The sequence below is a fragment of the Triticum dicoccoides genome, chromosome 4B (genome assembly GCF_002162155.2).
Source record: "Triticum dicoccoides isolate Atlit2015 ecotype Zavitan chromosome 4B, WEW_v2.0, whole genome shotgun sequence".
In the NCBI taxonomy this organism is placed as follows: Eukaryota; Viridiplantae; Streptophyta; class Magnoliopsida; order Poales; family Poaceae; genus Triticum; species Triticum dicoccoides.
In genome coordinates, this window is record NC_041387.1 from 461,553,262 (window position 1) to 461,567,142 (window position 13,881).

Consider the following 13,881-nt stretch of genomic DNA (forward strand, 5'->3'; position numbering starts at 1 on the left):
TTCATCCAATCGATCGGTTTCAGTTAGCAGCAGTAGCGAAGGAATCGCTCGATTGGGTTCAGTTAACAGCCATCGATCGATCGCTCGGGTTCAGTAACGCGTAGCCTGCAGTGCAATCGCTCGGGTTCAGTTAGAGCCCAACGCCTCGCTCAGGTTCAGTTAGAGCCAATGCCTCGCACACACGCGCGCACGTGTACGAGAGAAACGCGCATCGCTCGGCCCCCAACCTCCCACCGTAATCGGGAACTCCCCGAAATTTTCCTCCCCTTGCTTCTACCACGGTTTTTTCAGTCATGGACGGCCCAAAGAATGTCATGTAGCTGCGTCTCTGGCCCGCCCAGAACGAAAAGCCCATTTCCTGTCATGATTTTTTGTCATAGAAGTAGGAGCCCACCACATCTATGATGATACCGAGTTTTGTCACAATTATCGTCATAGAAGTGTCATATGTATGACAGAAAAAAATTTCGCGTGCACGCTAGGGTAGTTTGCCATGTACCATGCCAAACATATGGCAACTGACATGTTCGGGTAAAAAAAGAGTTGCCGTCTGTTTGCAATCACACTAGGGCAGTTGCCATGTACACTGCAAAACGCATGGCAACTGGTAGCTTGGGTGTGGGAGAGGAGGCGGGCGTGTGGGCGAGATGGCAAACTGCCCACACACCAGCCCTTGTGCGTGACTGAAACTGGTGTGTGGGCGAACTGCTAAACGCCCACACACCGGCCCCTCCGTGTGGTAAAACAGATGTGTGGGCGACCTCTCTGACACACCACACACACGAGTTGTTCTACGTGGCATACAAAATCAGCTAATTCGTGCCAAGATTCGTGCAGAAGTTACTGAACGGTGATGGAGGCGTGTGGGTGAGTTGGCTAACGCCCACACGTGTGGGCGTTAACATTCCCGTGGATTTACATGAAGATTCGGAATTTTTTTTGAACGCAAATATATAGCGACTGTACGCCCTGGGAGGTGGTCCCAACGAACCAAACAACCTCCTGGGAGGAGCTCCCCAGCTAACGAAATCATTCGCCGCCAATAATGAACCCTGGCAAACATCCACATCACCAGAAGCCTAGACTGTCAGAAAACCCCATTAAACCCACTCCTCCACCACCCCGTCGCCTCCATCGTCTCTGTCTCCTACACATTCCCCTCTCCTCCATCACCCCATCGCCTCCAATGAGCCTTGCCTAGAATTCGACCAAGAAACTGCCATGGGGAAGCAAGGAGGCGTCCATTCAAGCACATATGAGAGAAAATGAGGTAAGATCTGAACTACATGCCCTTCTCGCCCCCTCCTCACCCCCACCCCAACCTTGTATGTCACCCTAAAACCCATGTGCAAAAAACAGCCTACCTATCAAGAAAACTTGTGATTTACGAACCATAGTAGAGAAACTTGCTACAATTTCCATGTTAAAAAGACAAGTGGAAGAACCAAAGCTACATCGTAGTTCAAAATCACATGTAAAAAAATGACATGCCATAAGAACGAGCTCCATGACTGGATGTGTAAATCAACAATGTTTATAGAAAAAACTGCCACATGAAAACTGCTGAAAATCCCAAGTGAGTAGTAGTGCCATGTGATCACGGCTGAAAATGCCATCCTAGATCCACTGAAAACTAACATGCCAAGCAATCCATGCATAGCCCCACTAAAAATGCCAAGAAAACAGGGGGGAAAGTGCCATGTCATATCCACTAGAACTGCCATGACTTGTTGTACAAAAATCATTCAAACTGAAAAGGCTGCCACATAGGAACAAACTATAAAAAAAGGCCATCGCATCCAACTATAAAACTGACACCTTAAAGCCGATGTTGATGCCAAATGAAAAGTAATAAAATAGCCATGGGATTGCTGCTAAAAATGCCATCCTAGATACATCTAATAAGCCAAAGCCAAAGCCATGGTAGACCCACTAAAAAAACTGCAACATGGAAGCTGCTGAAAATGCCAAGTGAGTAGTAGTAAAGACGCCATGTGATTACAGCTGAAAATGCCATCCTAGATCACTCATAACTAGCATGCCAAGCAGTCCATGCAAAATCTCACTAAAAAATACCAAGAAAACAGGGGGGAATGTGCATGCAAGACTACGGACAACCAATTTATAACAAAAAATCATAATGAGTGCTGCTAAAAAAATGTCATGTGAGCATTGATAAGAAACCTACTAAACTGCCATGTCAGTGCTGATGTAATGTGAGTGCCGAAAGCTGCCATTTGAGTGGCTCTTAGAAGAAAATCACATTGAAAACTGTCATGTGTCTGCTACTAAAAACTCTCATCTGATATTTTATAAAAAAATCCTCGTAGACATGAAATTCGAAAGAGGGATGCTAATGTTTTGGAGAAAAAGAGAAGAATACAGCCATGCTTTTGAAATACAAAATGCCATGGCATACACACATCTTCTCTATTTGCGTCTTATGTAAAACAAATTCGTGCAGGTGAAAAGCAGGCAAACGTTTTAGTGTGGGGGCGAAGAAAAAGAAAACCATGGATCAAGGGTTAAACAATCGACCGTTTCCAAATGCCGCGTGGGAAACACAACAATGGATATGGAACAGTTGAACTCAAGTTGCCCATTATTGCCGCTACTACAAAAATACTCAAACGGAGGTGTGTGTCATGATGCTCTTTATAAAAATCTTTGTGTAACAATGCCATGAACTCAGTAACTGACAAAACAAAAGAAAAATAGATATGCAAAAAGATCAAATGACTAACATTTACTATGTACAGGGCATGTCGAGCCGAAAAAAATGATGTGGAATGTCGGTAGATCAACAACAAACACACGTACAACAAAAACCTGATGTCATGCCATCATGGAGTTTGGTAAACCTATGATCAAAACAAATGTCGTGTGAGATATATCTAGCACAGCCATTTTGAAAAAGTAAGAACGGGATTGTAGATAGATATGATGTTGATATTCCAGTCGGCCTTCATCCAAGGCCGATATATCCTGGATTGGGTCTTAGTCTTCCATGAAGTCCTTCATGAGGTGTGCGCCAAACATTAGAAGGCGGTCTTCTTGAAGCTTGACTTCCACAAAGCCTATGACACGGTGTGTTGGTCCTTCCTTCGGGAAGTCTTACTCCGCAAGGGTTTAGACGACCGTTGGGTCACTCGTGTCATGCAGATGGTGTCCTGTGGGTGTACTGCTGTTAACATTAATGGAAAAACCGGGCCCTACTTCCGACCTCTCTGTGGGGTTAGGCAAAGGGACCCCTCCTCCCCCTTTTTGTTTAACATGGTGGTGGACGCCCTAGCTACCATCCTTAACAAGGCCAAGGTCGCGGCCATCTCCGAGGCATAGTGCCGCACTTCATGGGAGGGGGTGGGGTCTCCCTCCTATAATATGTTGACGACACCATCATCATGGTGAAAGGATCTGAGGCCGACATCACAAATGTGAAATTCCTCTTATGCTTTCAGCAGATGTCTGGTCTCAAGATCAACTTTGACAAGAGCGTTGTGATGGTGATGGGATACTCTCAGGATGAACGCCAGGGTATCGCTGACCGGCTTAACTGCCAGCTGGGTACCTTCCCTACTACCTACCTTGGGATACCCATTAGTGACTTCCACCTTACAGTGGCAGATCTATGACCGATGGTAGACAAGCTCCAACATTGGATCGAACCTTGGCAAGGAAAATGGTTGTCCAAAGCGGCTCATACAGTGCTCATTAACTCCTCTCTGTCTAGCTTGCTTCTGTTCTTGATGAGCTTCTATAGCCTCCATGAAACCCTGCACCATGAGATCACCAAGTACCAGTCAATATTCTTCGAGGCCGACGAGGGTGATAAACAGAAATATCACATGGTGAGTTGGCCTGGGATTTGCAAGCCGTGTGACCGGGGTGGGCTTGGGATTATGTCCTTCAAGTGCATGAATATCGCCCTGCTGACCCGATGGCTGTGGCGGATTGCGAATGGGGAGGGTGGACTCTGGCTCAACATCATTCGGAGCAAATACCTTTGTAGCCAACCGCTCGCCTTCTGCCAACGATCCGGCGGCTCCTAGTTCTGGCAGTCTATCATCCAGTGCTGGCAGTCCTCCGCATTGGGACCTCCATTTCGGTCGGCCCTGGTGTTTCGACCTTGTTCTGGTTTGATAGATGGGTTGGGGATACCCCTTTCGCGGCTAGATTTCCAGACTTGTTCTTCATCGTTGTGGAACCTAGGATCTCTATCGAGGTGGCCTTATTGACTTAAGGCGCCTCGCATTCCAGCAGCCATTTCGGCCTCCGGAGCTTGCTGCCTAGCATGAACTCGTCGAGTGCATTGCTCTATATGAACCAGATATGGACTAGAAGTTGGATCATGTCTCCTGGCGCCTGGAGCCCTCAGGCCGTTTCTCCTCCAAGTCTCTATACCAGGCTATTGCGGCCACACCTAGCCCGGAGGCCCTCACAACGCTTTGGGAGATTAGACTACCTCTGATGATTAGGATCTTCTTGTGGCAATGGATCCGTAGCCAGATATTTTTAGGGGTGGAGGTACTAAAGCGGAGCGGACCTAGAGATGGGATGTGCCCTCTATGTGCGAAAATGGAGGACTCAAACCACATCTTCTTCACATGTACCTCTGCTCAGTTCCTTTCGAGCTACTTTCGGGGGGTGGTTGGTGGTACTTGGTGCAACACCAACTTTCCCGTCCTATTCGCAGAAATCCTAGCCTCCCGCCTTCGCTTTGTCACATTAGGTGGCTGGCTATCGGGGTCCTAGTCTGGACGCTGTGGACGGTCTGTAATAAACTTGTCATCCAACGGGTTCCCCTACGACGTGCTACTGATGCTATCTACAAAATGTCTAGTTATTTGTAGTTTTGGCGGCCGCTTAGCCGCGCTCAGGACCGAGACGCCATCGACATCCTCATCAACAATCTTCGCGTGATGGCTCTCCGCTTGGCACTGCCGCTCCCTCCTCCACCGCCCAAGCCAGACTAGACTTTGGTGCTGCGTGTGACGCATGTACCATTTGTGCCGCATGTTTGTTTTTTTCTTTCTTTTATCTTGGGCTTGTTGAGCTGTGCCTTTAGTAGAACCTGTTGTGCTACCTTGTGTGTGTGTGCGTTGTGTGCGACGTGAACCTTGTTGAACCTTGGCTTTAGTTTTTTTAGAAAAGGAGGATGAACCCTGGCTTCTGCATCTGGGCGATGCATACGGCCAATTTATTAATTATTCTCACAAGACCTTACAAAGCCATACAACAGCAAGACTAAAGCCACGCTCTAAGCAACAACTATCGCTACACCTATCCAATTGATAAAGGAGCGCAGATAGTCTGGGCCTAATACCAAACAGACATCGCAGCCAAACCTAAACATCTAAGACCTGAGGTCCCAACCAGGACGCCTGCCGGGTATGGGGCACCTACCAGTCCGGCGCTCTCCTCAACCAGGACGCGTGCCGGGTATGAGGCCGCCGTAGCCACCTGCCATCAACCATCTTCAGAGTTGTACTATTGCATGTACCATGACAGGTCTCTCTGCCATCGACGCCACCACGACGCCCGACAACGTCGTCCTCCTGCGCGAGTCCATCCTCCCACAGCGAACTCCGAATTTGCACTGCGCCACGCCATCAAGATCCGTCGCCATCAGTGTGTAGGATGAAGCACCGCTCCACCAAAGAATCTGTCCTCTGGTCCCTCGATCACGTGTGTACCTCCAAGAATGACGCCCCCAAGGGAGGAACGACACCAGAGCACCGCCGTCATTCGATCATCCGGTCTAGGGTTTCCCTCGGAGGTAGCAAAGAGTGGCCTTAAACTTCTCCATGGCGATGCCTTCAAGAAGGGAACGACGCAGATAGCGCCGCCACCACCGGCCTTAGCAGGAGCCGAAGGCAAGTTTTCAACCAGATCAGTTCGAAGGGATCCAACTCTCGTGCTCGGGCCGCCGTCACCACCAACACCACTAGGCAGACCCTGGAGTACCGGCATATCAGCGAGCCGCCGGCACCACCGCATCCAGATCGCCGGCCATGCCGGGCCGCCACCATCCCCGGCGCCGTCCGGGTCAGAGGCGGAGCCGCCGACCGAGCACAGGGACCGCCGCCGCCTGCACACGCCGGAGCGCCGCCGAGATCCTAGCACCCGCCACCGCTTGCCGAAGCCAACCGCCCAAGCACTGGCTCCACCATGGAGCCATCAGATCGGGGAGGAAGACGTGCGCCGACCATCCTCGCGTACCCCGCCGCATGCCCGAGCGCCAGCGCCACCGCGGCGCCATCAGATCGGGATGAGGAGGAGCCCACGCGCTCGCCGCCCCGCGCAGACCACGCCGCCGCCAGCGCCCCAGCGCCACCAAGCAGGGGAGCCCCGCCCAGATCCTGCGCCGGCCCGACCTGTCGCCGAGCCGAGCGCCGCCGTGAGGGCCGGCCGGCCCGCGCCGCCCAGGAGCCTCGCGAGGGGGAAGGGAGCCCCGTCGTCGCCGACGCACGCGCGGGCTTTGCCCAACGGCGGCGAGGGAGAAGGAAGGCGAGGAAGGGGAGCGGCGGCGGCGATCTAGGGTTCCGCCCGGGCCACTCGCGGGAGCGGCACGGGGGAGGAGGCACGTCTTCCGTAGAAAAAGGTACGTAGGCAGGGCACGGGGAACCTTGGCTCTGGTGGTTGCTTTATATAAAAAGTGGGGCGAAATTAGGGGAGAGGCGCCCATGGCGGCGGAGGTACCTCTGGCGGATCTCGCCGCCGGGAGATCCTTGGAGAAGGGGAGCGGCTGTCCAAAGGGAGAGTGCGCTGTTGAGGGGAGGAGCACGGGGAACCACATCTCACTGCTGGATGTGGACGACCTCAAGCGAAGATGGCGTGCCATTACAGCGAAAGCGAGAAAGGAAGGTGTGATATTCCGGCGACCAAAATATTATGTAGAAGGCAAGCTGGAGCCGATGGTCGCAGATCTGAAGAACATGGCGTGGGAGAGCCTTGAAGGCGGGTTGGGGAATCGGAGCAAGGAGGAAGGGAGATCCCAGGAGAAGGAGGACCAAGAGGAGGCACTAGTGAAGAAGATCCAGATCATCCCTGTGATTACGGGGCAGACCTGTGCGCCGGTAATGGAGCCCTGCGAGCAGAAGAGGAAACCAGCAAAGGTACGAGATTTGTTTGCCATTCCTAAAATTGTAGAAAGTCGGGGATGGAAGGCCACCGGAGAAACTGGGAAGGCCCCGATTGGTGGTGCGGGGAATAGGAAAGAGACCAGGCCTGGTAGTTTCCTTTCTCAGCGATCATCGAAAGATTTTTGGGAGGTGACAGAGAGCAGGGAGGGATTTGGACGACTGAAAAGGAATGATACAGTAGAATCCGGTGAGGAAATCAGGAGAGCAATATTCGGATTCCGGCCTGGTTGGGCTACCTCCGGGGAAGGAAGATTGGAGAAGACGATCCATATAAGGTGTAGAAGAAGGGGAGCCAGCCTCCAGAAGAAAATCGCATCTTCTTCCTTTGTAGTTGTGAGCGCCATGGCACCTGCAACCCATCCAAAGAAGAACGCTGCTGAGGAGAAGAGCGAGATCAGGAGCGGTGGAGGGGAAAACATCACCCCCTTTGTACAGCGGCCTGGCAAGGAGCACATGAAGGAGGGGCATGGAGCTGAGACCATGTCCTCGGCTGTCCGTCGGGAGAGAGAAGAAGTTGTGGCGGTGGAGAAGGGGGGCCGACCGACGCCGCTGCTAGCCCCGGAGGAGGCGTTGGGAAAGTTGAGCCTGCTGGATGAGGATGACAATGCTCTGGTAGTGGACTTCAAGGAGGCCGCCAAGAATTTCTGTAAGTGGCTCATTGTCGCTGTGTACCTGACAACCAGGGTGTAAAGCCCAAATGCTCTGTTCACCACTATGAGGCGGGTCTGGAAGCTGCGTGGGGACATGACAGAGAAGCCGATGCCGGGCAACCGGTTCATCATTGAACTGCAGCATGAAGGTGACTATCTCCACATCCTACGGGGTGGCCCGTGGATCCATGACAACGACGCCTTGCTGGTGGCGGCGCATGATGGTATGAGGGCGGCTGCGGAGGTCCCCGTCGACATCCTGCCCATGTGGGCTCGCATCTACAAACTCCCGCCGTTCATCATGATGGACGATACCCTCTGCGAGCAAGCGGGCAAGAAGCTGGGAAAGGTGCGGTTGGTCCACACCAACAATAATGGCCGCATCTTAGATCAGTTCCTCCGCATCCGGATCGAGCACAAGGTGGTTGAACCGCTTAGGAGGTGGATAAAGATTGAAGGCAAGGACGGAAAAGATGTTAAAAGATGCCCTGTAAAGTATGAGCGTGTTCCCCACTTTTGTTTTTATTGTGGCATCATTGGGCACACAGAGAAATCATGTCTGATAATAGAAGAGGAGAAGATAGGGCGGTTCTCTACGGAGCAGCGTGCCTTGCCATACAAGATGTTCGAGCACAGGAGCTTCTATATGCCAGGGGAGGTGAGCAGTGCCAAGCGCAACCTCCAGTTTGGTAGGCTTCCTTCCCGGGCTCTTGTGATCGATGCAGAAGATAGAAACGGGAAGAAAGCAGGGGATACGGAAAAGTTGGGCACCAATCTGATGGCCACCGACAATGATGAGCGGACGACAACGGACCCCATGATCAAGGCTGTCGTGAAAGGGGTGGTTGCTGCTGTGGAGAACCTCAAGGCCAATGAAGAGGTTGCAGCGGACAGAGTACACGGGATAGCTAACATTCCTGTGCAGGTGAATCCAGAACAACAAGTAAAGTCGAAGACAGTCTGGAATCAGCGTGCCCGTTCTGAACATTCCAGGGCTAGCAGCAATGGGCGTGGGAAGCCCCTCTTCCAGGCGGCCAAAAGGAACCCAGGGTTGGGACGACTGGCTGCAGCTATAAGGGCCGGAGTGGCCAAGCATACTGCTGGCCTTGCTGCTGGTCGTGAAGCCAACATGCCTTCTGATGCCCCCGTTCATCCAGGGGGTGTTGATGGCCTCGTGACCACACCAGCAAATGAGGTGATGGGGGTCGCTGCAATTCAGCAGTTGGTGCTGCATCCATCTGCTGGGGGTGCTACTGATGGGCCAGTGCAGGCAGCGGTGGCCTACTCCCCGATCCGCGAATATGGCAGGAGTGACAGCTCTATTTGCCGTGAGCTTTATGGTCCAGATGACACCAACAGCGCTGCCTGCGTATACCGCCGGAAGAATCAAGTTCTTGGTAAGCGCAGCAGAGAGGACCGAGCTCCAATGATTCTGGATGATGAGAACAACCTGCCAAAGTTCAGTTTTGAGAGCAGCAAAAAGAGCAGAGGATCACCCTCGGTGTCGCTGGAGGAGGAGACCAGGAAGGAGGACGCCAAGAAATCGGAGGCAACCAGCCATGGGGCCGCTGGTCAACTGACAGGCGCGGATGAGCGTGCCTGTCAGGAGCCATGACGATACTTTGTTGGAACTGCCGGGGCTTGGGCCAACCCCGGAAAGTTCAAGAATTGGTGAGGCTTGTGCATGCTCAGCATCCAAAATTTTTGTTTCTTTCTGAAACTCGTCAAAATAAAAGGTTTGTAGAAGGTCTTAGATGGAGGCTAGGCCTCCATAATGTAGTTTCCTATATAGAAGAAGGCAAAGGGGGTGGCCTAGCTTTGTTCTGGGATGAAAGTGTCGATGTTGAGCTCTTTAAGCTAGGCGAGAGAATTATTGATGTATTCATTTGTAATATGCCCTCTGGAATAAAGTGGAGATGCACTTTTGTTTATGGAGAGCCTCGTACACACTTGCGCCATCTTATGTGGGATCTAATGCGTAAAATGAAAAACTTAACCTCGCCGGGACCATGGCTGATGGCAGGCGATTTCAATGAGTGTATGTGGCAGGAAGAACATTATTCTAGAACGTGTAGAAATAAAAAACAAATGTTTGATTTTAGAGAAATCCTATCCCACTGTGATCTTCATGACTTAGGTTTCTTAGGGGCGCCGTGGACTTTCGACAATGGCCAAGAAGGCGATCGTAATGTTAAAGTTAGACTTGATAGGGCGGTGGAGAACCCAGAATGGATGAATATCTTCCCAAACTATCAGGTTAACCACATAGTTAGTACAGCTTCAGATCATTGCCCCATTGAGGTGTGCTGTGTGCAGCAACCTGTACACCATCCAGTCAGTCAACAGCGTAGATATGAAGCTTTCTGGGAAAAGGATAACAAATTAACTGAAGAAGTTGAGTTGGCTTGGTCAAAGCATCGACCAGCCAGAGATTTAGGAGATATTACAGCAAACCTATCAGGTGTGATGAGCTCTATTCACGACTGGAGCAAAAGGAATTTTGGTTCTATCACAAAGAAAATAAAGGACCTTCAGAATAAAATTCAGGCTATCAGTCACCGTAATGACAGTTTTGGTAATTCTGAGCGAAAGCGGCTAAGAAAGGAACTAGATGACCTACAAGATAAAGAAGAGATTGCTTGGCGGCAAAGATCAAGAGTGGAGTGGTTGAAGGAGGATGATCGAAATACAAATTATTTTCATCGAAAAGCTACCTGGCGCGCAAAGAAAAACTCTATCCGGAAGCTTCAAGATGAGGCGGGTAACATTATTGACAAAAAAGAGGATTTGGAAGACATGGCCACAAGTTTTTTCCAGGAGCTCTTCACCAAAGATAATCAGATCGAACCTAAGATTATTCTTGACCATGTCCAAGGCCGGGTTAATGCTGCTATGAATGATACGTTATGTAAAGAATTCACCGATGATGAGATTGCAAATGCTTTATTCCAAATCGGGCCACTAAAAGCACCTGGGGCAGATGGCTTCCCGGCTCGTTTTTTCCAGAGACACTGGGCTACATTAAAAGATGATATTATTCGGGCTGTAAAGAAAAAAATTTCGGATGGAGTTATGCCGGATGGGGTGAATGATACAGTTATTGTCCTTATTCCAAAGAAGAAAGATCCAGTTAATTTGAAGGATTTTAGACCAATAAGTTTATGCAATGTTGTTTATAAAATCATCGCTAAGTGTCTGGTAAATCGCCTTAGACCTTTCCTCGAGGATATTATATCCCCCACCCAAAGTGCATTCATTCCTGGGAGGATGATTACGGATAACGCCTTAATAGCCTTTGAGTGTATAAATACCATGCAAAAGTCCTGTGATGCCAAAGGATCGTTTTGCGCTTACAAATTAGATCTGACAAAAGCGTATGATCGTGTGGACTGGAACTACCTTGAGGGGGTTCTGTGGAAATTTGGCTTTGTAGACCAATGGATCAGTTGGACGATGAGTTGTGTGACGTCAATCAGGTATGCTGTGAGAATGAACGGGACTATCCTCCAGTCCTTTTCGCCTTCTCGGGGCCTGCGTCAAGGTGACCCGTATTCTCCTTACCTATTCCTGCTCGTCGCCGATGGTCTCTCTACTCTGCTACAATCGGAGATCAACACCGGTCATATTCAGGAGTTCAAAATCTGCAGAGGGGCGCCTGGCATTTCTCACTTACTATTCGCGGATGATAGCTTGTTATTCTTTAAGGCGAATCAGGACCAAGCCTCGAGAATTAAGAATGTACTAACGAGGTATGAAAAGGCTACGGGTCAACTGTTAAGTCCTAGTAAATGCTCTATCATGCTTGGCAAATCCTGTAGTAAGGAGGAAGGAAAGAGAGTGGCTCAGATCCTGGGTGTTCAGAAAATTGATTTTAAAGAAAAGTATCTGGGACTGTCGGTCCCTGAAGGAAGGATGAAGAATGGTAAATTTCAGCCCATTAAAGAGCGTTCATTGAAGAGATGTACGGATTGGTGTGAGAGATATTTATCCAATGCGGCTAAGGAGAGCCTCATAAAATCGGTACTCCAGGCACTATCTACCTATGCCATGAGTGTGTTCAAATTTTCTGCAGGCCTGTGTGAGGAGCTGTCACAGATCACCAGAAACTTTTGGTGGGGGGACGAAAATGATAGAAGGAAGATACACTGGCTTGCCTGGGATAAGTTGCTAATGCCAAAAGAGAAGGGGGTATGGGATTCCGGGACCTCCGCTTATTTAATCAAGCCCTCCTGGCGAAGCAGGCTTGGCGGCTTATCCAATTTCCGGACAGCTTATGTGCGAGACTGCTAAAGGCAAAATATTACCCACGTGGCAATCCTGCTGATACTGCTTTTATCCAGAACGCGTCACCGTGCTGGCAAGGAATCTGTCATGGTTTGGATCTCCTTAAGAAAGGCATCGTTTGGAGGATTGGTGTAGGTGATAAAGTCAGAGTGTGGAGAGATAATTGGATCCCAAGGGGAAATTTAAAAATCACTAGGAAACAATCTCATACTAGGATAAAGTGGGTCTTCGAGCTGATCGATCCAGTGACAAGGACATGGAATGAGGAACTGATTAGGAAAATATTACTACCTCATGATGTTGACGAAGTGCTAAAAATTCGCCTCCCACGGTCTACCTCTGAGGATTTTATAGCATGGCACTTTGAACGCTCAAGTGTCTTTTCGGTTCGCAGTGCGTACAGGCTAGCCGTTAATGACAAGGAGGCGAATCGAGATTTGGGACAAAGCAGTACGACGCCAACTAGAGAAAGAAAGATTTGGAGCGTGCTTTGGAAAGCAAATGTTCCTCCCAAGATTAGAAATTTTGGGTGGCGACTGGCGACGGAATCACTCGGAGTCCAGACAAGTAGACATAAGAGAGGGTTGGAGCTATTCCCTACATGCTCTATCTGTGGGATGGAACCAGAAGATGGATATCACGCAGTCATGAGATGCACAAAAGCTAAAGCCCTGCGTGACACCATGCGTGAGGTCTGGAACCTTCTCCGGGACACTGATCTCACATGTACGGGGCGTGAGTGGGTCCTTCTAACTCTTGATAAGGCGAATGAGGAGGAGCGTACACACCTCCTTTTCATCTGGTGGCGAGCATGGCACCTTAGAAATAACATTATATTTGGTGACGGGAAAGATACAATAAAGGCATCAGCAGAATTCCTAGAAAGTTATGCTAGCTCCTATGCGGCGATCAGAGCGGGACAGTCGCTACCTGACTTTAAAGGAAAAGAAAAAGTGATGCCAGACATTTCATTCCGTGAGACTAAACAGAGAGTTGCAGATTATCAATGGGCCAGACCTAACTCAGGTTGGCTCAAACTAAATGTTGATGCAAGCTTTATTCAGGAGACAAACCATGGAGCTTGGGGGGCTGTTCTACGAGATACAAATGGGGCGGTGATTGGATCTGCTTGGAACACAATCACTAACTGCGCTAGTGCTGAGGCGGCCGAAGCTGAAGCCTGTCTTGAAGGAATCCGAGATACCATGCAGTTCATAGACCGGCCAGTAGTTATTGAGAGCGACTGTGTGAATGTCATCCAACAAATTTCTTCAAAGGACTTTAATAGATCTCCCATTGGTAGCTTGTGTAGGGAAATTCAGAGTTTGCTGGGCCAACTCCCTGATTTTTACTATTGCTAAGATCTCTAGAAATGCCAATAGGGTTGCCCACGCTCTCGCTAGTTTTGGTAGGAGTGGTGTGAGTAAGGGTGTGTTGATCGGTTCAGTTCCAGCCTGCGTGTTGCGATTGGTCAATGATGATTGTAATGAACCTATGTTGATTATTTAATATAATACACACCTTTTTCAAAAAAAAGCCTTTTTTGGTATTTAAAATGCTTTTGAAAATGTGGAAAAAAAAATGCCATGTGGAAAACAATAAAAATGCCATGACAAAAAGATATAAGTTTTATCGCCGTCTCATGCACTGAGTGCTCGAATTTCCAGGGCTTCATGCTCCTGGTCACCGTCTCGTGTGCCGACACGGTGATGCCGATCGACGCCGAAGTGGCAGCGGGCGTCATGTCAATGCCCTTGTCGGTGCCGACTTCCAGCACGCGGTTCTCCGTCGACCTGCTCACGTAC

The 13,881-nt window shown here is 49.8% G+C and overlaps 1 protein-coding gene across 1 annotated transcript in view; it reads left to right on the forward strand.

The window, feature by feature from the left end:
- Positions 1-6,526: 6,526 nt before the first annotated feature.
- The window catches only part of LOC119292738, a 7,916-nt gene continuing 561 nt past the window's right edge, over positions 6,527-13,881 (forward strand). The window contains exons 1-2 of the mRNA XM_037571462.1: positions 6,527-7,115; positions 13,744-13,877. Coding sequence (XP_037427359.1) covers positions 6,684-7,115; positions 13,744-13,877 — 566 coding nt within the window. The 5' untranslated portion in view covers positions 6,527-6,683. The remainder of the gene's footprint in view (positions 7,116-13,743; positions 13,878-13,881) is intronic.